The sequence below is a fragment of the Oncorhynchus keta genome, chromosome 6 (genome assembly GCF_023373465.1).
Source record: "Oncorhynchus keta strain PuntledgeMale-10-30-2019 chromosome 6, Oket_V2, whole genome shotgun sequence".
Classification (NCBI taxonomy): Eukaryota; Metazoa; Chordata; class Actinopteri; order Salmoniformes; family Salmonidae; genus Oncorhynchus; species Oncorhynchus keta.
In genome coordinates, this window is record NC_068426.1 from 18,012,775 (window position 1) to 18,038,692 (window position 25,918).

At 42.2% G+C, this 25,918-nt stretch overlaps 1 protein-coding gene and 1 long non-coding RNA gene across 2 annotated transcripts in view; one reads left to right on the forward strand and one right to left on the reverse strand.

The window, feature by feature from the left end:
• LOC118385128 (pyruvate carboxylase, mitochondrial-like) overlaps positions 1 to 25,918 on the reverse strand; it is a 97,660-nt gene that overhangs the window by 38,231 nt on the left and 33,511 nt on the right. Inside the window, exon 10 of the mRNA XM_035772011.2 lies at positions 3,764 to 3,946. Within this exon, the coding sequence (XP_035627904.1) occupies positions 3,764 to 3,946 (183 nt within the window). The remainder of the gene's footprint in view (positions 1 to 3,763; positions 3,947 to 25,918) is intronic.
• On the forward strand, positions 762 to 1,710 carry LOC127930742 (uncharacterized). The gene is made up of 3 exons (XR_008139162.1): positions 762 to 1,292; positions 1,342 to 1,488; positions 1,587 to 1,710. It is a non-coding gene; the product is annotated as an uncharacterized LOC127930742 (long non-coding RNA).

The window sequence follows — 25,918 nt, forward strand, 5'->3', positions numbered from 1 at the left end:
AGTTTTTTTGCGCTACACAGTGGCAGTGAATGTGTTGCCGTTTCATATGGAGCACATCTCCATTTCTACATGTAAAGGAAGCTAGTAGTTACATAAGCTGGCAATAACCTATTGCTCCCATTTCAATTGATTAAGACCCTCGTCTTTGCTCTCATGCTCATGTGTACTGTAAATGCATAACTCTGGTAGGAGGTGGTAAGAGAAAGGGACATACAAAAGATAACTGATGGTGGGCACAGGAATCATTGCATAGTACCCAAAGGAGTAATTTCCCAGACCACTTAAGGTACAATTTCTATCTGCGGGTGAGCGAGGGGTCAAAAAAACACAATTAAAAGCCCATTGATAATCCAGCTGCAGAGTGAGACTGAGTGAGCTACATGTCATGGATATTGGGTTGGTAATGTTGGTTAGTCTTTCCAAGGTGTATCTGCATGCACCACTACAGTACACTGCAAAGATATTAGCACAACAGCACAGTGGGTAACATGAGCTCTGAAATAACTAATCTTGTTGACGGTGAATTTGGGAGGCTCCGAGTCTGTTGCTACGCCCATAAATGACTGTGGGATTACCTTTAAAAAGGATTTCAACATGTTTACGGATGTTGCTTTTTCACGAGGGATTTGGAAAAGCACGTCACACAGCCGCATTAGTGCAGAGAAACATGTTGTTTTCCAGGGTCAGCCACAGTAGTACGAAAGGTGCAGAGAAATGTGTTGTTTTCCAGGGTCAGCCACAGTAGTACGAAAGGTGCAGAGAAATGTGTTGTTTTCCAGGGTCAGCCACAGTAGTACGATGGGTGCAGAGAAATGTGTTGTTTTCCAGGGTCAGCCACAGTAGTACGATGGGTGCAGAGAAATGTGTTGTTTTCCAGGGTCAGCCACAGTAGTACGATGGGTGCAGAGAAATGTGTTGTTTTCCAGGGTCAGCCACAGTAGTACGATGGGTGCAGAGAAATGTGTTGTTTTCCAGGGTCAGCCACAGTAGTACGATGGGTGCAGAGAAATGTGTTGTTTTCCAGGGTCAGCCACAGTAGTACGATGGGTGCAGAGAAATGTGTTGTTTTCCAGGGTCAGCCACAGTAGTACGATGGGTGCAGAGAAATGTGTTGTTTTCCAGGGTCAGCCACAGTAGTACGATGGGTGCAGAGAAATGTGTTGTTTTCCAGGGTCAGCCACAGTAGTACGATGGGTGCAGAGAAATGTGTTGTTTTCCAGGGTCAGCCACAGTAGTACGATGGGTGCAGAGAAATGTGTTGTTTTCCAGGGTCAGCCACAGTAGTACGATGGGTGCAGAGAAATGTGTTGTTTTCCAGGGTCAGCCACAGTAGTACGATAGGTGCAGAGAAATGTGTTGTTTTCCAGGGTCAGCCACAGTAGTACGATGGGTGCAGAGAAATGTGTTGTTTTCCAGGGTCAGCCACAGTAGTACGATGGGTGCAGAGAAATGTGTTGTTTTCCAGGGTCAGCCACAGTAGTACGATGGGTGCAGAGAAATGTGTTGTTTTCCAGGGTCAGCCACAGTAGTACGATAGGTGCAGAGAAATGTGTTGTTTTCCAGGGTCAGCCACAGTAGTACGAAAGGTGCAGAGAAATGTGTTGTTTTCCAGGGTCAGCCACAGTAGTACGATGGGTGCAGAGAAATGTGTTGTTTTCCAGGGTCAGCCACAGTAGTACGATGGGTGCAGAGAAATGTGTTGTTTTCCAGGGTCAGCCACAGTAGTACGATAGGTGCAGAGAAATGTGTTGTTTTACAGGGTCAGCCAGTGGTACGGAACCACTGTAGCAAATTAGGGTTAACTGCATTGCTCAAGGGCAAATCAACAGATGTCTTCACCTTGTCGGGTCAGATTTTCAAACCACCACTGCCTATGGCTAGGATGGTATCATATTTTCTGACCATTTTTTCACCCAATATGTTGTGTACATCTGGGCAGATGTTAGCAGCACTTCCTCTGCTTCTCTAACACCTAATGGTGCTGCTGGGGGAAATCACTTGGCAGTACTCTTACTTGAACAGGTAATTACATCTCTGGTGGCGTCAGTGCAAAATAAACTAGCCATTTGAAGCTGTGTAGTAATAAAATAAATGTAAAAAAAGGAGGCACTGCTGTGGCCCAATGGGGTTCGAGTGGCCTTCCCCTGCTGGGAGGAACCGCGTGAGATCGAATGAGATTTTGACATGGGAAAGGATGGATGCATGATAGAGGGGGAAAATGAGTTTAGTATATGCAGTGAGGGAAATTAATCAAACATGCAAGGAAATGGAGGGAGGCAATTGTGCGACCAACATGGTTTGAACCTCTTCACCCATCCTGAAGGGATAATGAGTCATCATTAAAAAACATGTGACAATTCGCTAGTTAGTGCTCCTGTGGAGCAGAGAGGGGATGATCTGGAGCAGCTTTAATGTCTTTGATATTTTGGAGTGCTGCAAATAATCATGCCAACAAAATACCTCCGGGGCTGAAGAGAGCATTAACTTGGGGAACGAGAGGGGTAAGGAGAGGGTGAGAGGGGAAGGGAGCGGGTGAGATGAGAGGGATATAAGATAAATGAAATATCCCAACTACACAGGGCAGTAGTCTCAGTCTGTCACACTGTATCAAGTGAACAAGAAGAGGAGAACAAGGAAACGAATTCAAGGCGGGGACACGAGACAAGCAGAAAGAAACAAGAAAAAGGACAATCAAGAGAATAGAATCATGTTGGCGGTGGTTTGCAGAAGCTGATGCAGGAAGGTAAGTGTGTGTGTGTGTGTGTGTGTGTGTGTGTGTGTGTGTGTGTGTGTGTGTGGACAGTTAAGATGTTGGAGCGTTCCCCTGCTGCATCCCCTTCAAAAGCGCAGCTGGCCATGTTGCAGCTGCTGCCCCTAACCCTCGCTCTCTCACACACACACCAATCAAAGGTTTCATTCAGAGCCATGGAAAACTAGGGCTGGCAGAACAATAATTCCCTCCCTTAAATCCAACAAAAACACATACATACAGCCATTACTGCCATTCATACTGTGCTTTCATGTGAACATATGCTATTGACACTAGTATTGCAACTCTGATTCTCTACTTTACAATTCCAAACCAAAGCCCTCTTCGATACAAAGTAGAAACCTACCTGCATTTCTTTCCATCTGCTAGTCTTTTATCCTGTCCGTCTCATGAGTAGACAAGCCATCCAGTCCGTTGTATATTTAGCTTCTACTTCCCATTACTACTAAATAATTTACCAATTAAAAACGGTGCCATTTAAAAGATGCACTACTTGCAAGAAAGAAAATCTGGGCTTTGAGGGGAGAAAAATTCAGCTCTCTACAATGTTTATCATTTACAAATGTCTTTGATCATCAGGATCAGATGAATCATAAATGCATTGATGACCTGTCTGGCCTTAACGGCCTCTACACAGCTCCCTTCTCTCTGCCCACTTAGCCTTCCGACATCCTTTTCATGGAGCTCCTGCTTTCCACTTCTCTTCTCCAGAGTTGACACTTTCAGCACTTTCCACTATGCCGCTTTTCCCGTAGTAAGGATATTGTGCTAAAAACATCTGACCATTACACAGTAATGACACATGCAGACAGTTTTAGGTGCGGATATAACGGAGTGCTTTCAGAAGCTGCACTTCCAAGCACTTTTGAAAAAAGGTTATTTGATAAGTTCAAAAAACTCTTGCTGACTTGATTAAATTAGTCACTTGAGTCGTGCAGCGGGAGATTAAAAGGCCTAATAAATGTGACAATGTGCCGTAATTAATGACCGTACCTTGACCCCGCGGACACGGAACTCCGCCAGCGCCCGGTTCATCTTGGCGGCGGCGGCAGGCAGGTCCTTGCCGCTGGCGATGACTTTAACCAAAAGGGAGTCGTAGTGGGGGGAGATGACGGCTCCTTGGAATGCAGAGGCACTGTCCAGACGGATGCCCATCCCCTCGCCACTTCGGAATACCTGAGGAATTGGAGAGGAATTACGGGTATGCAGATAGAGCTGTTAAGACACGAGTCAGGAAGAAAGTAACCCCGTCTCTATAAAACATGTACATTTATAAATGCAGCTATACAGATCCTTTGACAACACTTAACCTTTCCCAAGTTTCACGTTTGTCAATTCACTCAAATTTGACTTGTCACGTACAGTCTACAGCAGGTTTTTAAAAATGCAGCAAAATGTTTGTGTGCTAGCTCCCTCAACAGCAGAAACATCTACAGCAATAAAAAGAGTAAAGTCTACTAAAAAAATCCTAGTAATAGAAGCGGTAGTATGCCTAGTAATAGAAGCGGTAGTATGCCTAGTAATAGAAGCGGTAGTAAGCCTAGTAATAGAAGCGGTAGTATGCCTAGTAATAGAAGCGGTAGTAAGCCTAGTAATAGAAGCGGTAGTAAGCCTAGTAATAGAAGCGGTAGTAAGCCTAGTAATAGAAGCGGTAGTAAGCCTAGTAATAGAAGCGGTAGTAAGCCTAGTAATAGAAGCGGTAGTATGCCTAGTAATAGAAGCGGTAGTATGCCTAGTAATAGAAGCGGTAGTATGCCTAGTAATAGAAGCGGTAGTATGCCTAGTAATAGAAGCGGTAGTATGCCTAGTAATAGAAGCGGTAGTATGCCTAGTAATAGAAGCGGTAGTATGCCTAGTAATAGAAGCGGTAGTATGCCTAGTAATAGAAGCGGTAGTATGCCTAGTAATAGAAGCGGTAGTATGCCTAGTAATAGAAGCGGTAGTATGCCTAGTAATAGAAGCGGTAGTATGCCTAGTAATAGAAGCGGTAGTATGCCTAGTAATAGAAGCGGTAGTATGCCTAGTAATAGAAGCGGTAGTATGCCTAGTAATAGAAGCGGTAGTATGCCTAGTAATAGAAGCGGTAGTATGCCTAGTAATAGAAGCGGTAGTATGCCTAGTAATAGAAGCGGTAGTATGCCTAGTAATAGAAGCGGTAGTATGCCTAGTAATAGAAGCGGTAGTATGCCTAGTAATAGAAGCGGTAGTATGCCTAGTAATAGAAGCGGTAGTAAGCCTAGTAATAGAAGCGGTAGTATGCCTAGTAATAGAAGCGGTAGTATGCCTAGTAATAGAAGCGGTAGTATGCCTAGTAATAGAAGCGGTAGTAAGCCTAGTAATAGAAGCGGTAGTAAGCCTAGTAATAGAAGCGGTAGTATGCCTAGTAATAGAAGCGGTAGTATGCCTAGTAATAGAAGCGGTAGTATGCCTAGTAATAGAAGCGGTAGTATGCCTAGTAATAGAAGCGGTAGTAAGCCTAGTAATAGAAGCGGTAGTATGCCTAGTAATAGAAGCGGTAGTATGCCTAGTAATAGAAGCGGTAGTATGCCTAGTAATAGAAGCGGTAGTATGCCTAGTAATAGAAGCGGTAGTAAGCCTAGTAATAGAAGCGGTAGTATGCCTAGTAATAGAAGCGGTAGTATGCCTAGTAATAGAAGCGGTAGTAAGCCTAGTAATAGAAGCGGTAGTATGCCTTGTATTAGCCTGATGTGTACACAATAGGATATACAGAAAAGATAAAATGTGCCATGTCAAGTATGACAATTCACAAAGTAAACACACGTCAATAGCCCTCTCCCCTCCCAGTGTCCTGGAGACCTCGATCAGCTCCTTGGTTTTGCTGACTTTGAGGGAGAGGCTGTTTCCCTAGCACCACTCTGTAGGGGGGCTATCCTCCCTGTTGGCTGTCTCTTTGGCGATCAGGCCCAGCACTGCCATGTTGTCTGGAAAATCAACGATGGTGTTAGTCGTGTGGGGTGGAGGTGATTTTGCCCACCGTCACCACCTGGGGTCTGCCTGTCAGGAAGTCCAGGATGCAGTTGGAGGGAGGTGTTCAAACCCAATTAGTCAGCAGTAGTCTCGACTGCAGCGGTGTGGATGTTTAATGAACTGATATCCTTTAACAACCTCCAATATCATGGTCCAATTAAGATTTAAAGACAGTTGATTTGAAAACTCTTCATTGAAGTTATTTTTGATTCAAAACACACCAGGTCTGTAAACGTAACGTTCCAAATGAAAAGGTTTGATGTAAATGACGCACAAATAGGGGTCATTTCAATCCATTTTAGACTCTGTTCTGTGCAATGTCAGAACAGACCAAAGACAAAAGCTAGCCTTTCAAATCAGAAGATACTGCCCTTGATGGGTGACAGTGTTAGCTTCCAAAAACACAATCACTTAATTATTCAAGCTTGGTATTACCGTGCTGTGCTGATATCATTATTGGTATAAAATGGCAAACTGAAAATACAGCCTAAACACCAGTAAAAACAAATTTTTAAATGACCAGGTAAGTCAATTATGAACAAATTCTTATTTACAATGATGGCCTGGCAAGAGGCAAAAGGCCTCCTGTGGGGTCGTGGCAGCGATTCAAAATACAAATCCAACAAAAACAGACAAGACAGAAGACGCTATCAACAGCAAACAGTGGATGTGTGTGAAATAAAACACGCTTCCTTACATAAGGCAAAAACTAGTGACAGAGTGACACCTAGAAACTACATGTTTAGCTCCACAAGGGTCAGACTATTCCCCCAAGCCCCCATCGCTTTGCCGTTATGTGCCTTCCAGCACTGGGATTAAAGCACTGTTAACCCTATTCTCATTGTGTGAGATGCACTGCAGGGAGGACTCCCAAACATGTCAGAACAATCACAGCCGAACAGCCTCCCAACACTATTAAAAACATGTCCACCTGCGGTGCAACAGCCCCAGCTCCCGTGTGGTGAGCTGGAGAGGCTGGGAGAGATCTGTTCCATGGCGTGCTGCCTGCTCTCACCCTTGGTGCAGCTGCATATTTGTAGCACTCACATTTAACATTCTTTAAAAATCGCTCAATTAGATATGAATACAATATGACACTTATCCTTAGAATGTTTTACGGTACAAATTAGCATTTTGATATATAGATGTATCAAAATATTGAAAAGTAACCTAATGAAGTTACAACTATGCTTGCGCTTGACTGTCTACCAAAAAGTGGGCCCTTTCTGATAAAAGTTATTACCACAGTATGAATAGAATCTACCAGGAGGGATGGAGCCCACAGCAACAGTTACACAGTAATAGACAAAGGCAGAAAAACCAACGTGCCTTGTTTGTTGCAGAGAGGAGATCACCCCTTGGCGCCAAGACAACATGGGCCAGACTCAGAGTGCACACGCTAGGGCTGTCCCAGACAACTTGGATCGACCGAAAGTCTTCTGTTCCTTCGAACAATGGATTGGTAGACATTTTTAAAACATGCATTTTTCCATATATAGACACACTTTGTGTTTTTATCAAAATCAACTATATGCATTGAGCTTGTCTGATGCTTAAAGCTCACGGTTTGATGAAATAAGACAGATTACTCATGAGGTTGCCAGAGATCTAAATAACCAGAAAAAAAATTAAAAACGTAACCTGAACCAACTATTATCCACCCGCACCTGCAGGCTTTCGCAGACTCTGCCGTCCCTCTCCTGATGTTGCCGGTAATAGGCGAAACAAGGAGTTGGCAACCTTTCTCATGTGGAATGACAATTTATTTGACCATTTTACCGATCTGCATGCCAGTTATGGTGCCTGTTATCTGCATGCCAGTTATGGGGCCAGTTATGGTTTAGATATGCACATTTTCATAAAAGTTTATTACAACATCTTCATATCTCAAAATCATTGTCATGTGGTGAATCAAAATTCTATCCAAATCTAAATGAAAATTATACAAACCTAAAAAGTAACTTCTATTGCAAACTACGTTATAAAAAAACAACAACATTGCAGCCTGCAGGTAGAAAATATCCTGATAACAATAAATATCCTATAAATCACATTGGCTACTGTTGGAATCAACACAGTTAGCTAAACTTTGAACACTGAGATATTAAATAAATGATAGACCAGAAGCATAGAATATAAGGAGTGAGATCTGTAAAAAGACAGTGGCTGTGGAACGGGGTGGGTGGACGGGAGGAGATCAAATGATTGCTATAGGGGAGGCAGATGGACATCTGTGGATTAGGCAAAGGAGGGGTTGAGGTCAGGTCAGATCCCCTGAAGGGAGTAATAAGGGTTATCCTCTTCCTGTGGAACCATAAGATGTAAGGATTGGAGAGAAGGAGATGTCTTAAGTGGGATATTTATACCTTGTCTGTCTGAATTACAGCTGTAAAGACACTTTGGGAAGAATTAAACTTGGTTAAGCTTCTCTAGTGTCCATGAGTTATTTACTCTGAAAAATAAGAACCTAACACTACACATGGCCTGTCTGCAATGAACTTGAAACATTGTATCAACAATTAACTTGGGTCAGCCAAAGCTTAGGCTAGCAAACTTGCAACATTGTATTAAATATTCTGGGCCTTCCGAGTTTCCACGCCAGTGAGCTCCTGCCATGTAGGATATTTGCACATGGGATTAGAAGCAGTGCTCGATTTGGGCAGGAGCTCACCGGAGCTGAGTTCCAGCACCTCAAATGTTCTACCTATTGAGCTCCTGTTCCTCTTATAGAATATTAGCTCAAAAGTATTGTGGAGCTCCTGCACCTAAATATTTAAAGAAACAGTACCGGAACCTATTCCAGTCCAAGTCAAGCACTGATAAGATATAAATCAGGTAGGCCTATTTCATGACGTTTCCATTGGGTCAGAGAATTACATTTTTCCTTTTCACATTGAGTGGTTATCGAAAGGGAGAGAGAGCAGGAAAGATTTGTCAAATACATAGAACTATTGTCATTCCCAACATACTGTTTAACCTGCTCTTTGAGGTGAAGACATTACTTTGAGAAGCTCCACAGTGGTGGTGCATTAAACCAAAAGTGAAAACTATCAGATCCCCAAATGGGCACATTTATACGCAGGTCGGGTAGCCTATAGTGCGTCTCTTTACACAACATTGACAGGAGCTCCTCAAACAAAAGATAGACTAAATTGTCTAATTCGTAAATGGATTGAAATAAGACAACACTTGTGTTACCAAGTGTAACATAGGTAGTGCACTCCGCAAACAACGTGTCCACTCCAACAATGACAACAGGAAGACAGCAATAATATTGATAGTTGTTTTTTTTAAATACGGTCTCTTTTTTGCTTTCTTGAGTAAGGCAGCAAGCGGAAAATACGGAGTGAATGGGTTGGTAATGTTCTCTAGTTGTGCCCTGATTGGCACAGTGTTCTGTCATTTCGTCACCTCAAACTCTAAAAGGTAGAGCTCAAATTCAAGACCCTTGGGGTGCTGCCATAGCGTTGCATTAGAAGTGCCCATCCAAGAAGGCTCAAGATCATTGGCCACATAAAATGTCAAACCACGTTATATCTACAGGAGCTTTGATTGAACTAATCATGTCAGCATCATACTTTCAAAATGTTAACTAGCAGTCATCATCAAGAATCAAGTCGACAATCTACTGGCAAATCCTTTTCAATGCAAATAGTCTGGGTAGCCATTTGATTAGATGTTCAGGAGTCTTATGGCTTGGGAGTAGAAGCCTCTTGGACCTATACTTGGCACTCCGGTACCACAATTTTTATGGCCTTCCTCCGACACCGCCTGGTAGAGGGGTCCTGGATGGCAGGAAGCTTGTCCCCAGTGATGTACTGGGCAGTTCGCACTACCCTCTATAGTGCCTTGCGGTCAGATGCCGAGCAGTTGCCATACCAGGTAGTGATGCAATCAGTCAGGATGCTCTCGATCGTGCAGCTGTATAACCTTGAGGATCTGAGGACCCATGCCAAGTCTCCTGAGGGGGAATAGATTTTGTTGTTAACTCTTCATGACAGTCTTGGTGTGCTTGGACCATGTTAGTTTGTTGGTGATGTGGACGCCAAGGACCTTGAAACTCTCAACCTGCTCCAATACAGCCCCGTAGATGAAAATGGGGGTGTGCTCAGTCCCCCTTTTCCTGTAGTCCAATCTCCTTTGTCTTGATCACACTGAGGGAGAGGTTGTTGTCCTGGCACCACACGGTCAGGTCTCGAACCTCCTCCCTACAGGCTCGTCGTTGTCACTGTTGTGACATCGGCAAACTTGATGGTGTTGGAGTCGTGCCTGGCCGTGGAGTCATGAGTGAACAGGGAGTACAGGAGGGGACTGAGCGCACACACACCCCTGAGACGCCCCTGTGTTTAGGATCAGCGTGGCTGACCCTTGCCACCTGGGGGCAGCCCGTCAGGAAGTCCAGGATCCAGTTGCAGGTGTTTAATCCCAGGGTCCTTAACTTATCGATGAGCTTTGTGGGCACTATGGAGTTGAGCACTGAGCTGTAGTCAATGAACAGCATTGTCACATAGGTGTTCCTTTTGTCCGGGTGGGAAAGGGAAGAGTGGAGCGCAATACAGATTGCATCATCTGTGGATCTGTTAGGGCGGTATGCAAACTGGAATGGGTCCAGGGTTTCTGGGATAAATGGTGTTGTGAGCCATGACCAGCCTTTTAAAGCATTTCATGGCTACAGACGTGAGTGCTATGGGTCGGTAGTCGTCGTTTTGACTGGTTACCTTAGTGTTCTTGGGCACAGGGACTCTGGTGGGCTGCTTAAAACATGTTGATAATACAGACTCGGACAGGGAGAGGTTGAAAATGTCAGTGAAGACACTTGCCAGTTGGTCAGCGCATGCTCGCAGTACACGTCCTGGTAATCAGTCTGGCCCTGCGGCATTGTGAATGTTTACCTGTCTAAAGGTCTTACATCGGCTGCGGAAAACGTGATCACAGTCGTCTGGAACAGCTGGTGCTCTCATGCATGTTTCAGTGTTATTTGCCTCGAAGCGAGCATAGACGTAGTTTAGCTTGTCTGGTAGGCTCATGTCACTGGGCAGCTCTCGGTTGTGCTTCTCTTTGTAGTCTGTAATGGTTTGCAAGACCTGCCACATCCGACGACCGTCAGAGCCGGTGTAGTACGATTCCATCTTAGTCCTGTATTTACGCGTTTGCCTGTTTGAAGGTTCATCGGAGGGTATAGCAGGATTTCTTATAAGCTTCCGGGTTCGAGTCCCACTCCTTGAAAGTGGCAGCTCTAGCCTTTAGCTCAGTGCGGATATTGTCTGTAATCCATGGCGTCTGGTTGGTGTATGTACGTATGGTCACTGTGGGGACAACGCCAATTATGCACTTATTGATAAAGCCAGTGACTGATGTGGTGTACTCCTCAATGCCATCAGTCTGTGCTAGCAAAACAGTCCTGTAGCTTAGCATCTGCTTCATCTGACCACTTTTATATTGACCGAGTCACTGGTGCTTCTCGTTTTAATTTTTGCTTGTAAGCAGGAATCACGAGGATAGAATTATGGTCAGATTTGCCAAATGGAGGACGAGGGAGAGCTTTGTACACATCTCTGTGTGGAGAAAAGGTGGTCTCGAGTTTTTTCCCCTCTGGTTGTACATGCTGATAGAAATTTGGTAAAACAGATTTAAGTTTCCCTGCATTAAAGTCCCCAGCCACTAGGAACGCTGCCTCTGGAAGAGCGTTTTTCTGTTTGCTTATGTCGGAGTACAGCCCATTGAGTGCGGTAGTGCCAGCATCAGTCTAGGGTGGTATGTAGATAACTACAGATGAAAACTCTAGGTAGATTGTGTGGTCTACAGCTTATCATGAGATACTCTACCTCAGGCAAGCAAAATGTAGACACTTCCTTAGATATTGTTCACAAGTTGTTTACAAACATACATGTAGCCAATTGCCTGTTTTAGAGAACTGTAATCATTGAACACTGTAAGAGCTTTCATTGACTGCTTATAAGCCCCATTTATTTATCCTACAGATCTGACATGGTGTACAGGGAGAATCCTAAGAACGGCCCCATGATCTGAATTCTGTCAAATGATAGTGCAAATAAGCGCAAACCAGATGGGATGGCGTATCCCTGCAGAATGCTGTGGTGGCCATGCTGGTTAAGTGTGCATTGAAATCTAAATACATTCACAGACCGTGTCAACAGCAAAGCACCATCACACCACCTCCTCCATGCTTCACGGCGGGAACCACACATGCAGAGATCATCCATTCACCTACGCCGCGTCGCACAAAGACACAGGCTGGAACAAAAAATCTCAAATTTGGACTCCGGACCAAAGGACAGATTCCACCGGTCTAATGTCCATTGATCGTGTTTCTTGGCCCAAGCAAGTCTCTTCTTATTATTGGTGTCCATTAGTAGTAGTTTCTTTGCAGGAATTCAACCATGAAGGCCTGATTCACGCAGTGTCCTCGAAACAGATGATGTGGAGATGTGTCTGTTACTTGAACTCTGTGAAGAATTTATTTGGGCTGCAATTTCTGCAGCTGGTAACTCTAATGAACTTATACTCTGCAGCAGAGATAACTCTGGGTCTTCCTGTCCTGTGGCGGTCCTCAGAGCCAGTTTCATCATAGTGCTTGATGGTTTTTGCGACTGCACTTGAAGAAACGTTCAAAGTTCTTGACATTTTCCAGATTGACTGACCTTCATGTCTTACGGTAATGATGGACTGTTGTTTCTCTGTGCTTATTTGAGCTGTTCTTGCCATAATATGGACTTGGTCTTTTACCAAATAGGGCTCTCTTCTGTATACCACCCTACTGATTGGCTCAAACACATTAAGAAGGAAAGAAAATGTACTTTTAACAAGGCACACCTGTTAATTGAAAAGCATTCCAGGTGATTACCTCAAGTCATTTTTGTTTTTTTTAGATCCATTCCAGCAAAGCCAACACTAAACAATACATTCATTTCAGTATAACAATGACAAACTGTGCCCACAAAATGTTAGGGCCTACATAAAGCTGTCCCAACAGGAGAGTTCCAACACTTTACCACTTCCACACCTGGCTATCAGCAAAGCAAAAACAGTTCGTTCAGCCGCATTTACTACCTTAACATAAAAAATAAAATAAAAAAAACATACCAGTCAAAAGTTGACACCTACTCATTCAAGGGTTTTTCTTCATTTTTAAATAATAATAACAATAATAATTAAGTGTCCAAACTTTTGACTGGTACTGTATATAGCCACTTAGCAAACCAAATATAAATATATTACTGCTCAACAAACACAATCTCAGTTAACCAACAGCCTAACGACCAAACAATCAACTAATTGGGGTCAGCCCTGGTGTGTGCGTGCATGTGTGTGTATGCGCATGTGTCTGTGGATGCAATTTGTGTGTGTCCTCCATCTCGCTCTCGGTCTGGGAGAATAAACTGATCTGATGTTTAATGTGCTTTGATTTTTGAGCACATGCAAAATTATGGGAGGGAGGCTGAAGGGGGAAAACGTGCTCGTTTCAGTCAAGATCCAAGTGTGATGCTTCAACCTCTGTCGCCAAGGCAACAGGGTGAATAAAGATGGCGGCTTGCCAATCAAACTCCCCTCCTCCCGCTCAGACAGAGCAACCCTTTTCCAAAAGTAGGTCACAACACCTCCACTCATTCCTTAACAGCCTAAAACATCCTTGTCAAGCATGAACCAGCTAACTACTGACCCAAACGGTCATCCCAAGAAAGTCATCGCACCATCATCTCCCCTTCCTCCCGACCTCAGACAACTTCAAACACGTCTGTTTGACATGTTGAACCGAGGTTTGGCCCATGCTATAGGGAATCTAATAAATGCATTACACGGCTGTGTAGAGCACATCTATAACAGCAGTGGGATCCCCTTGAGGAACAGTATGTTCAGCACGTCTACTTAACACAGCACAAAGGATGACCCCCCTCCTAAAGACCTCTCCAACAACATCACACAGCAGTGGAATTCCAACCACTGTTTCCAACTATGACGAGACAAACTGCCTTTGCATTCAAGCCAGGGGAACAAGGATTTCGCTGCTAGGTATTTCTGCTATGTTTTTAGAGCAGAAAGTCAAACTATTTGTTAAAATATTGTGCTATGCAACTGCTAAGATGTGTCAAATTATCAGTAGTGGAAAAAGTACCCAATTGTCATACTTGAGTAAAAGTAGACATACCTTAACAGAAAATGACAAGTAAAAGTGAGTCACCGAGTAAAATACTACTTGAGTAAAAGTCTAAAAGTATGGTTTTATACATACACTTAAGTATAGAAAGTAAATGCAATTGCTACAATATATTTATGTATTATCAAAAGTAAAAAATAATTTAAAATTCCTTATATTAAGCAAACCTGACCATTTACGAAGTCCGCCAGATCAGAGGCAGTAGGGATAACCAGGGATGTCTTTATAGGGGAGTGAATCAGACAAAAAATAATAATAAAAGTGGGTGTGGAAAATGGAGTAAAAAGTACATTATTTTCATTATGAAAAAAGTAGACATTACTTTTTATATTTAAGTACAGATACCCCCCAAAAAAACAACTGCAAATTATATCCAGCTCAGGGCAATGCATTTGGTTTGCTAACTGGCTTGTTTAGCGCCTAGATGTCAAGATAAAGCTTATTGGTTACAGCACAGACATTCAACCTCCTCCTGACTCAAGACCCCTGTTGTGTAAATCATATTATTTGTTCAAGTGCACGCCCAATATGGTACAGAAACTATCACGGAATGACAATCTGCATACCGCCCAACCCTAGCACACAGACAGACACAAACCTCTCCACTCAGTGGACACGTTACGAAACTTGAAACCTACTTGGCAGTAAAAAAGGGACCATATCATTCATAATTTCAAGGTTCAGTCAGGAAAACACTGCCAGGCAGCATCTCTGCAAAAACTGCAAAAACATACACAACCTGACATCCCCCAGTTGGAGACGGCAAGCAGACAGAACAAATGCACATTCACAAATGTTAACATACACACACTGGCAGACTAATGAACCAGGGATCAGTGCCTGGAAGACCAGAGCAGTATCAAATATGACCCGTTAATTAGATGGGGTCTCAGAGGAAACAGAGCCAGGTCAGAGGAGACCACTGAGGCGAAGCGGAGAGCGAGATCAAGCAGCACTGAACCTGGAACACGCAGCAGTACAGGGTAAGCAGTCATACAGAGAGACTGCAAATATGACTCAATCACATTAGGCTGGACAGAGCGACACCGAGGTGGAGTAGTGCTGTGGGGTGTAGGAGACTCATCAAGAGCCAACAAACACTTAGAGACTGGAATGGGAGGGAATTAAATAGCATGAGAAAATAAAATGTCAAGCAGATGGAGAGATTGTGGAGTTAGGGAACCCCCACAAAACGTGTTTAAAACTAAATGTACAAGCGAGACGGCAAGAGGAAGATCGTGAAAGAGGGGGAGAAATAAAGCGACAGAGTGGAGGGGGATGAGGGAAGAGAATTAAATGATTTCAGGAGAGCAAAACTAAATTGAAAATTGGAAAGCGCAAACAAGAGTTGACAAGGATTGGGGAGGGAGGAAAGAATAACGTGAAGCAAACAAATGAGAAGACAAAGTAAACAGAGGATGAAAAGAGGATGATTAGAGGAGGTGGAGCATGTGTTTGGAAGGGGAAAGAAAACATGGTTAAATAGGTATGGGTTATTGAACAGTGGAGAGAAGGGGATGATTTTATTACATATAAAAGACTAATAAGGAATAGAATGTCAATCATAGTTAGTGAATTGTTTTTTTAGAAGGTGAAGGACCAAGGGGGATGAGCAATGATCTTCATTTCCATTTTATCAGCCAATGGGACATTTTCAATTTGTTTTGGGACAGCATGGAGAGATGTGGTTTCTGAGATATTAATTTTGGGGTGTGCAACAGATTCGGTTCTCCTCCCATGAACAACACTTGTATGAGTGCCTGTCTGAACAGGGTAGACAATACAATGTACCGCGAATATTAAACAGAGGCACTATACCAGGAGTTCTATATATTTATATACACATTTAAAAAAGACATGATTTTAACCAAGGCACAATTCTGTTAAACATGGTTTAAAATTATGCCAGACTGGTTTGCTATTGTTAACATATCACAATGATGACAACACTGAATAGTAGCCTCAAGCAAACTATAGTAATTAAAATGGTAAATACTGAACAAATGGAAGGTACTGTAGAAATAAATGCAAACATGGAAGATGTTGGTAAGCTTCAGCCCCAGCATTAGAGAATAAAGAGAGTCAAGCATGCAGAGGCATTCATTCAGTGGATTCATTCATTTAGTGGGTGGGTATAGAGCATTATCTCAAACCCTTAGATTTAATTCCATTGGCCATGAACCACTATTCAATCGTTGATGAAGGTGTGAACTTGATCAGTTTAGAAGGATGGAACAAGAAGCAAAAATGTCTTTCAATGCAATGATTAAATTCTTCAAATCAAAATCAAATTTCATTTGTCACATACACATGTTTAGCAGATGTTAATGCGAGTGTAGCGAAATGATTGTGCTTCTAGTTCTGACAATGCAGTAATAACCAACAAGTAATCTAACCTAACAATTTCACAACAGCTGCGCCTTCTTCACCACGCTGTCCGTGTGGGTGGACCAATTCAGTTTGTCCGTGATGTGTACGCCGAGGAACTTAAAACTTACTACCCTCTCCGCTACTGTCCCGTCGATGTGGATAGGTGGGTGCTCCCTCTTCTGTTTCCTGAAGTCCACGATCATCTCCTTTGTTTTGTTGACGTTGAGTGCGAGCTTAATTTTCCTGACACCACACTCCGAGGGCCCTCACCTCCTCCCTGTAGACCGTCTCGTCGTTGTTGATAATCAAGCCTACCACTGTAGTGTTGTCTGCAAACTTTAGTCGTTTAGTCTGTCTGGGAGCAAGACGTCCTGGTCCGTGACGGGGCTGGTTTTCTTTTTGTAATCCGTGATTGACTGTAGACCCTGCCACATACCTTGTGTCTGAGTCGTTGAATTGCGACTCTACTTTGTCTCTATACTGATGCTTAGCTTGTTTGATTGCCTTGTGGAGGGAATAGCTACACTGTTTGTATTCGGTTATGTTTCCTGTCACCTTGCCCTGGTTAAAAGCAGTGGTTCACGCTTTCAGGTTTGCGCGAATGCTGCCATGAATCCACGGTTTCCGGTTGGGGAATGTTTTAGGTCAGATTGGTCGGACCAGCATTGAATAGACCTGAGAACGGGAGCTTCCCGTTGTAGTTTGTCTGGAGTCGTGGTCAGCTTTTCCAAACAGAGGGCGGGGGAGAGCCTTATATGCATCGCTGAAGTTAGAATAACAATGATCCAGGGTTTTACCAGCCCTGGTAGCACAATCAATATGCTGATAGAATTTATGAATCTTGTTTTCAGATTAGCCTTGTTAAAATCCCCAGGTCCAATGAATGCAGCCTCAGGATATGTGGTTTCCAGTTTACAGAGTCAAATAAAGTTCTTTCAGGGCCATCGATGTGTCTGCTTGGGGGGGGGATATATGCGGCTGTGATTATAATCGAAGAGAATTCTCTTGGTAGATAATGCGGTCGACATTTGATTGTGGAATTCTAGGTCAGGTGAACAGAAGGACTTGAGTTCCTGTGTTATGATCACACCATGTCTAGTTAATCATAAGGCATACCCCCTGCCCCTCTTCTTACCAGAAAGATGCTAGATTCTGTCAGCGCGATGCATGAAGAAACCAGCTGGCTGTACAGACGCCGATAGCGTCTCTGGTGAGTCATGTTTCCGTGAAGCAAAGAACGTTACAGTCTTATGTCTCTCTGGAATGCTACCCTTGCTCGGATTTCATCAACCTTGTTGTCAAGAGACAACAAGAACAGCAGGGGAGAAGAACAGCAGAGGCAGATGAACAATAGAGAGACAGTAGAACGGGATGTCAAACTCCTCAGGGAGTATTGAACGTGGCTGAGAATTGCAGTCCAGACCTCAGCACTGCCGTTCTCTGCCTTACCCAATGTCAGCTAGCTATGTCATTAAACATTTTGGTCACAAGTGAGAAATTGCCCAACTCAACAGAGCAAGGATGAGAAATGTCTAAAAAGATTCAAGTGTTTCAAAAGGGTAATCTTCCTGCCTTGACAGAAAGTGTGAAACTAGTAGGTCACAGGCTATTGGTCGACAATAATCTATAATGTTTGGTTGGTCACGGTCATTTCTGTTAATGCATTCAATATATTATTAGTCTTACTGTTGTCATTGTAGGAGTGGGCACCTTGTTTGCTGAGCACACAACCTAAGCGACACTTAGTTTTGGTTTATTTCATTCCATGTACAAGTTGTCAACTTATTCATTGTCTTTTGTTTGGAGGGCTCCTGTCAATCTTGAGTAAGGACACACCTAATTACGCATAGAACTAGGCCTAGGCTACCTGGTCTGCGCGCAAATGTAGGCCTATAAAATGTGCCCATTGGGTATCTGATACCATTTCTGATTGTCTTAACTCACCATTACTGTGGAGCTTCTCAAAGTGATTTTTCTTCACCTCAAAGTAAATTAAGTCCATTGAGAATAACAATTGTTCCTCAAAGTAGCCCATTTGAAAAATCTTTCCAGCCCTCTCCCTTTCCATAACTATTCAGCATGAAAGGGGAGAGAGAAAAAAAAAAGTCATGCTATGATCTGGTGGAAATGTCAAAAAAAAACTAAACTGATTACTTCTTATCCCATGAGCAAATAGCCTACAGCCATGTCGGCCTGTCCAGAGCTCACTGGTCCTGGAAACTGAGGGCCCAGAATATTTTATACAATATTACAAGTTTGCTAGTGCAAGCTTCAGGCTGGACCAAGTTCATGTTTCAAGTTTGTTGCAGACAGGCCACGCATAGCCAATGTGATTTATAAGATGTATTATTTTTTAAATCAGGGCATTTTCTACACTGCAGCGTTTTTATTTGTAGGCTTTATGTAGGCTATTCTTACATATTGGCAATAGCAATTATTTTTTAGATTTGTATAGTCTTCATTGAGATTTAAATATGATTAACCATGACATTTATTTTGAGATATGAAGACTATTGTAAATTAAATTAAACTGTTCCATGAAAATGTGCATATGAAAATCATAACTGGTATGCAGATCATTAGAAATGATAGGATAACTTGGCACTCTAAATGGAAAAGGTTGCAGACCCGCTGGTGTAGGCCATTACCTGCAACTTCAGGAGTGTAATGGAAGAACTTGCGAAATCCTGCAGCTGGGGGGACAGACAGGGGTGGTTTGGCTAGAATGACCTCTGGCTCCCTCTTTAATAATTGGTGTTAATTTTTAATTGTAGTGCATAAAGGCATCAGACAAAGTAGCCTACATATAGCTGACTTTATTCAAACAGATGACTCTTGGTCAACCAAGATTTTTTTTGTGGTCGAAGACAACCCTAGACTTGAGCATAGAAAACATCCACTGATGGGATAACCTATTCCAAGTTATGGAAATATTTGGTTTCAACAAAGTAGTGATACAGTGCATCAAAAAACTATATTCGTGTCCGACCACTAGAATAAAGAGAAAGACCTTTGTCACGAACGACAAAATTAGAACGAGGGGCAAGACAAGGCTGTAATCTTTCGCCACCACTCTTCTCCTTGTACCTAGAACCATTAGCACAGGCAATAAGACTGGACCCAACTTTAGAGGGAATAACAATAAGAGGCAGTGGACATAAGATATGCATGTATGCTGATGATGTTCTGTTATTCCTTAAAGAACCAGGCTCAAGTGTACCTAGATTGATGGATGATTTACAAACATATTCAAGGTATATGCTTAACATACACAAGACCCAAGCATATAATTATACCCCACAGGAAAAGCTGAGGTGGTATAACATCCATTAAATACCTTGGCGTAGATCTACCAAAAGATACACCCAAACTTTACTGTATGAATTACGATCACATTAATAAGAAAATAAATGACCAAGACAGGTGGAATTCACTTCCCTTAGAACTTAGTCGAATTGAAACAATCAAAATGAACATCCTGCCGAGGTTACTGTATTTGTTCCAATCACAGCCCATAGAAATCCTGCCTAAACAGTTGCGATAAACAGATATCAAGGTTTATCTGGAACAGTAAGAGATCTACAACGTTACAATTACCAAACAACTGTGGGGGTGTGGCTTTACCAAACCTAAAAGATTATTGTATGTCAGCCCAATGAGACCTCTGGTGTGTTGGTGCGATTCAGAATATGAATCCAAATGGAAAGACATTGAGGCTACTTTGACAGAGACACACATACAGTCAGTTTGGGGAAATAAGGACATGTTAATAGAAATCTACAATAGACAAAATCAGTGGATTAATTTCTCTGAAGACATGGTTTAGGGTAGTTAAGCAAAATAATTTAGAGATCAAACTGCTGAGTTGGCCTGCATACGACCCCAGCTTCATCCCTGCAACTCAGGACAGCAGGTTTAAACAATGGATGCAGAAAGGCATCACATCATTCAGTACAATTATAAGGCATGGGGACCTAGATAACTTCCAGGACATATGTAAAAAATAAATAAAAAATAAAAACATTGCTTGGATAAACAACATTTTTACAGATACCTACAAGCTCAACACTATTTCTTAAGGGAGATAAAAGTGACTGACCCCCGAGCACCTCCAAAATTAACGCATACAACTTGGGGGAATAAATTATTATTATTTTTTTTTAAATGTCTACTTTGGTATTCAACCCTCAAAGAAACATTCTACAAACTATATTAAAAATAAATGGGAGGAGGAACTTAACATTGAAATAACTCATGAAACATGATTGAACAGAGACTCAACAAAGCTCCACCAACTCATGGTCATGGAGAGAATTCTGTTGGAAGAACACCTAAACTGAAATCAAAACAGACTGGCTCCCAACATCCTTGTTGGAGAGAATGCAGTCTATCGAGAGTGGATCACTCTCATATCTTTTGGACTTGCCCCGAAAATCGAAACTTACTGGGGGAAAATAATGGGATTTGACATAGAACAAACACTAATTTCTTTGTACTTGGGTGAATCAACTGAACTTACACAATAGGGCGGCAGGGTAGCCTAGTGGTTAGAGCGTTGGACTAGTAGCCGGAAGGTTGCCAGTTCAAAACCCCGAGCTGACAAGGTACAAATCTGTCGTTCTGCCCCTGAACAGGCAGTTAACCCACTGTTCCTAGGCCGTCATTGAAAATAAGAATTTGTTCTTAACTGACTTGCCTAGTTAAATAAAGGTAAAATAAAAATAAATAAAAAATAGAGAACAGTACCTCTTGAAGGTCCTACTGGTAGCCAGTAAAAAGGCTAGGAAATGGCTACAAAAACACTCCCACAGTGACAAAGGATAGACATTGTAAAAGAAATACACCACATGGACCGTATAACCTTTGCTTTAAGAACACAAGAGGAGAGCGGTCAGGAATACTGGGGAAAATGGGTTTCGTACTTGAAAAAGGTCTAATTCAAAGATGTCAAATGTAAGTAATGATGACGTGCACTAACTGCCAGATCTGTTTTGTTTTTATTTTACTTTGTGTTCCTACACATTTTAAAAAGTATATAAAAAGAAAAAGAAAACCCAATGTAGATTCACAACCTTCTAATACAAAAACAATTCTGCTATTCCAAGAATTGGATGAGGAAGTCATGTTTAAAAGTGGAAAAAGATTAAGGGCATCTAAAGTCATTTAGGGGTCATTCTGAATGTAAAAACATTAATACATTTTCCTGCCGTATTAGTAAGTCTGAGCAGGAGATGTCAGAACAGACAGAATATTCTCCTGTAACCTGCACTGCTCTGTACATTGAATCAAATAGTCATCCCCCTATGGATGAAGAGAACAGGACCGGTACTAATACATATTCAGAAGTGGAGGGAGCTGGCGATGTCTCACTGTGCTGAGATTGGGATGTGGCTGTGATGGGATGCAGTCCTAAATAAATAGCTTACCTAAAACATGTATCTAGATCAGGGGTGGGCAACTCTCGTCCATCCTTGAGGGCCTGATTAGTGTCACACTTTTCCCCCATCCCTAGTAAACAGCTGATTAATCAAATTGCATTCTAAACTGAAGATCATGATTAGGTGATTATTGGAGTCAGGTGTGTTAGTTGGGGCAAAACTGTGACACCAATCAGGCCCTCGAGGACTAGAATTGTTCACCCCTGATCAAGATGAATAAATGAAGCATATCAATGATCCCTGTCCAGTCAGTCTACAATACAGGGTATGGCAATAGTAATATTCTTAATTCAACAGTGATTTGATTAATGTGAAAGCTGGTCTTCAGAGTGCAGAGACTACATCCAATTCTGGTGCATAAACCTTTGAGAGCAGTAACTATCATCTGGGACCACCCTATTAGACATATCACACTGCCAGAGAGCCTAGAAAGCCAGCCACCACAATCATACTTTGCATGTTTATAGAACGTCTGCAAGTAATCTTGTTCTTCTCTGCCTGGAATTCACAAGTACATCACGACGTCTCTCCTTGGGAATATCCTGGCACTTTCCACATTGACGGTTTTGTAAACAGGGGGCCAACGCAGGGCTAAATACAGAATACTAATGTAATGGTCGGCTTTGCCTTTATTCCCTGGGCCATCTGAAAAGCACACACAATAAAAACTCAATGGCACGACTTGTTCACAAGTTAAGCTGGTAGTGCTGTGAAAGCCAACAAATATCAAAAACACGGAAGTCTTAATGGACAAATTCGGCAAAACTCTTGTTAAATATGAAGCTACAACCTGTACTTTGGTTTTAGTGTTCTCAGATGCCCAACTGTCTCCAAGGTATTAGTCATGCCCTTGAGAATATCTGCAGGAAGAGTGGTATGCATAGTTTAAATTACAGATCATCCGAACAATAAGTGAGATAATTGGTGCCTTCCAGCACCTCATCAGTAGAATGGGAAGCTCACATTTCAAACAGACAGGCATTTATCAGTTCAACATTCATCACGGTAATGATGTTTATAAAGAAAGACCATAACGATCATAACACAGTGATAAGATAACTGACATGCTTTTTTGGCATACTGAACATTTCGTTGCCAGAAGGATTTACCTCTGCTTACTTTGAAACTTCGATAATTCTCATGTGCAGTTACTTCATATACTACCTGCCCAAATAGTGAACAGAATACAGAAAAATAATCGACTGATGTCAAAATAATTCAAAGGAACCGTTGACCATTGCTGTAGTTCGTGGCAAGGAAAAGTATGTGAACCCTTTGGAAAAGCCTGGATTTCTACATAAATTGGTCAAATTGGATCGGATCTTCATCTAGGTCACAATAATAGATAAACAATCTGCTTAAAATAAACAATTATACGTTTAAGTCTTTAAGGAACACAGTGTGAACATTCACAGTGCAGGGTGGGAAAAAGTATGTGAACCCTTGGATTAATTAACTGGTTGAGCCTCCTTTGGCAGCAATAACCTCAACCAAACGATTTCTGTAGATGCAGATCAGACCTGCACAACGGTCAGGAGGAATTAAAACCATTGTTCCTTCCAAAAACGCTTTCAGTTCAGCAATATTCTTGGGATGTCTGGTGTGAAATGCTATCGAAGTCATGCCACGAAATCTCAAAATCGGGATGAGGTCAGGACTAACTGGGCCACTCCAGAAGGTGTATTTCCTTCTGTTGATTTACTTCTGTGTTTTATGTCGTTGTCCGGTTGCGTCACCCAACTTGTGTTGAGCTTCAATTGGGGGAAAGATAGCCTAACATTCTCCTGCAAAATGTCTTGATAAAACTTGGAAATTAATTTTTGCGTCGATGACAGCAAGCTGTCCAAGGCCCTGGGGCAGCAAAGCAGCCACAAACCATGATGCTTCCTCCACCATACTTTACAGTTGGGATGAGGTTGATGTTGGTGTGCTGTGCTGTGCCTTTTTTCTTCAGTGTTGTGTGTTCCTTCCAAACAACCTCAACTGTAGTTTCATCTGTCCACAGAATATTTTGCCAGTAGCGCTGTGGAACATCCAGTTTCGCAAACTTCAGAAGTGCAGCAATGTTATTTTTTTGGACAGCAGTGGCTTCGTCCATGAACACAATTCTTGTTTAATGTTTTACTTATCGTAGACTCGTCAGAGATGTTAGCATGTTCTAGAGAGATTCCTGTAAGTCTTTAGCTGACACTCTAGGATTCTTAACCTCATTGAGCATTCTGCACTGTGCTCTTACAGCCATCTTTTCAGGACGGCCACTCCTAGGGAGAGTAGCAACAGTGCTGAACTTTCTCCATTTATAGACAATTTGTCTTACCGTGGACTGATGAACATCAAGGCTTTTAGAGAATTTGTAACCCTTTCCAGCTTTTATGCAAATCAACAATTCTTAGGTCTTCTGAGAGCTCTTTTGTTTGAGGTATGGTTCACATCAGGCAATGCTTCAAGTGAATAGCAAACTCACATTTTGTGCGTGTTTTTATAGGGCAAGGCAGCTCTAACCAACATCTCATCTCATCGATTGGACTCCAGGTTAACAGACTGACTCCAATTAACTTTTGGAGAAGTCATTAGCCTTGGGGTCCACATACTTTTTCCCAACATACATGAAATGTTTAAATGTATTCAATATAGACAAGGAAAATACAATGTGTGTTTTATTAGTTTAAGCACACTGCCTACTGTCGTGACTTCGATGAAGATCAGATCAAATTTGATGACCAATTTATGCAGAAAGCCAGGTAATTCCAAAGGGTTCACATGCTTTTTCTTGCCACTAAGTCTGTCAAACTCGAGACCTGAGACCCTAGTGTTGGAATTCAAGTCATAACCAATGAACAAAAATAAACACAACATGCAACAATTTCAAAGATTTTACTGAGTTAAAGTTCATAAAGGAAAACCAGTCAATTAAAATAAAGGTTGTGAGGCCGGTTGGATGTACTGCCAAATTCTCCAAAACGACATTTGAAACAGCTCATGGTAGAGAAATGCATTTCTCTTGTGGACATTCCTGCAGTCAGCATGCCAATTGCACACTCCCTCAACTTGAGACATCTGTGGCATTGTATTGTGTGACAAAACTGCACATTATAGAGTGTCCTTTTCCCCAGCACAAGGTGCACCTGTGTAATGATCATGCCATTTAAAATCAGCTTTTTGATTATGCCATACCAGTCACATGGATGGATTATCTTGGCAAAGGAGAATTCTCACCAACAAGTATGTAAACACATTTGTGCACAAAATGAGATAAATAAGCTTTTTGTGCATATGGCACATTTCAGGGACCTTTCATTTCAGCTCATGAAACACTTTACATGTTTACATACTTGTTGGTGCATCTAGATGCTGTCAGCACAAATACAATACATTTAACAAGAATGTTTCATTGTATGTGGGAGACATGCCAGAGAATACATTAAAGTATATCAGTGTGGTTCCTGCCACTTAGGTGTTCACTGGCTTCCAAAGCAGGAACATCAATCAATGCACCCTCTTTGCTGCCAATACACTGAACGCTCATTTAACCCCAATGACCTATCAAATTGTGGTAATTACAATTACCTTAATGCTTCAGCTGATAAACCTCTGTCAGGTGGATGGATTATCTTGGCAAAGAGGAAATGCAAACTAAAAAAGGTACTTAAACAAATGTGTGCACAAAATGAGAGAACCTAGCTTTGTGTTTATGGAAAACGTCTGGGATGTTTTATTTCACCTCATAAAACATGGGACCAACACTTCACGTTGCGTTTATATTTTTGTTCAGTATACTTCAGTCTCAAGTCGAGTCAATAGTCCCTTGGTAGGCTAAAAGCTGTGATCCAACAGTCTTTGAAGCTACATTTCATAATGTAGAAAGCAAGCTGACTTACACATTACCAACTCTGTGGTCTTGTGGTTAGTTTCCACCCTAAGATTAGAGCGGCAGGTAGAGCGGTTAGAGCGTTGGGACAGTAACCGAAAGGTCGCTGGTTCGAATACCAGAGCCGACCAGATGAAAAAAATCTTCCAATGTGTCCTTGAGCAAGGCACTTAACCCCTAATTTGCTAAAGGAGCACTGCACTACTATGGCTGACCCTGTAAAACATTTCACTGCACCTATCCTGTGTGACAAAACAGAATTTAAAAAAATAATAACCTTAGGAGTTTGATCCCCAGCCGAGTAATAC